Raw genomic sequence first — 295 nt, forward strand, 5'->3', positions numbered from 1 at the left:
CATAGAGGTGGGGGGGGGGAAACGGAGCGGGGGGGAGCCGGGAGCACTGCAGGAGTGGGGTGCTCTCTCTGTCGGCACAGGCTGGCTCACCATCAAGCCGGAGATCATCACCAAGATGGAGCGAGAGGTGATGCCATGTGCGGCATCCCTGTCCCTGCCACGGCGCCGGCACAGGGCTCCTGCATCAGGTACTGAGGTGCAGCACCCTCTGCTCTCAGGCCCAGGTGCTCTGGTCACCATGGTGTGCTGGGGTTGCCCATCCTGGTGGTGACCCCACATCTCCTCCCCAGCCACC

General features: G+C 65.8%; 1 protein-coding gene across 1 annotated transcript in view; it reads left to right on the top strand.

Moving 5' to 3' along the window:
- Positions 1-188, top strand: part of LOC104409336 (protein ZNF783-like) — a gene marked incomplete at both ends in the record, with an annotated part of 780 nt that extends 592 nt beyond the window's left edge. Inside the window, one exon of the mRNA XM_010019173.1 lies at positions 81-188. Coding sequence (XP_010017475.1) covers positions 81-188 — 108 coding nt within the window. The remainder of the gene's footprint in view (positions 1-80) is intronic.
- Positions 189-295: the final 107 nt, after the last annotated feature.

This window comes from Nestor notabilis, unplaced genomic scaffold, assembly GCF_000696875.1.
Source record: "Nestor notabilis isolate BGI_N333 unplaced genomic scaffold, ASM69687v1 scaffold21627, whole genome shotgun sequence".
Lineage (NCBI taxonomy): Eukaryota > Metazoa > Chordata > Aves > Psittaciformes > Psittacidae > Nestor > Nestor notabilis.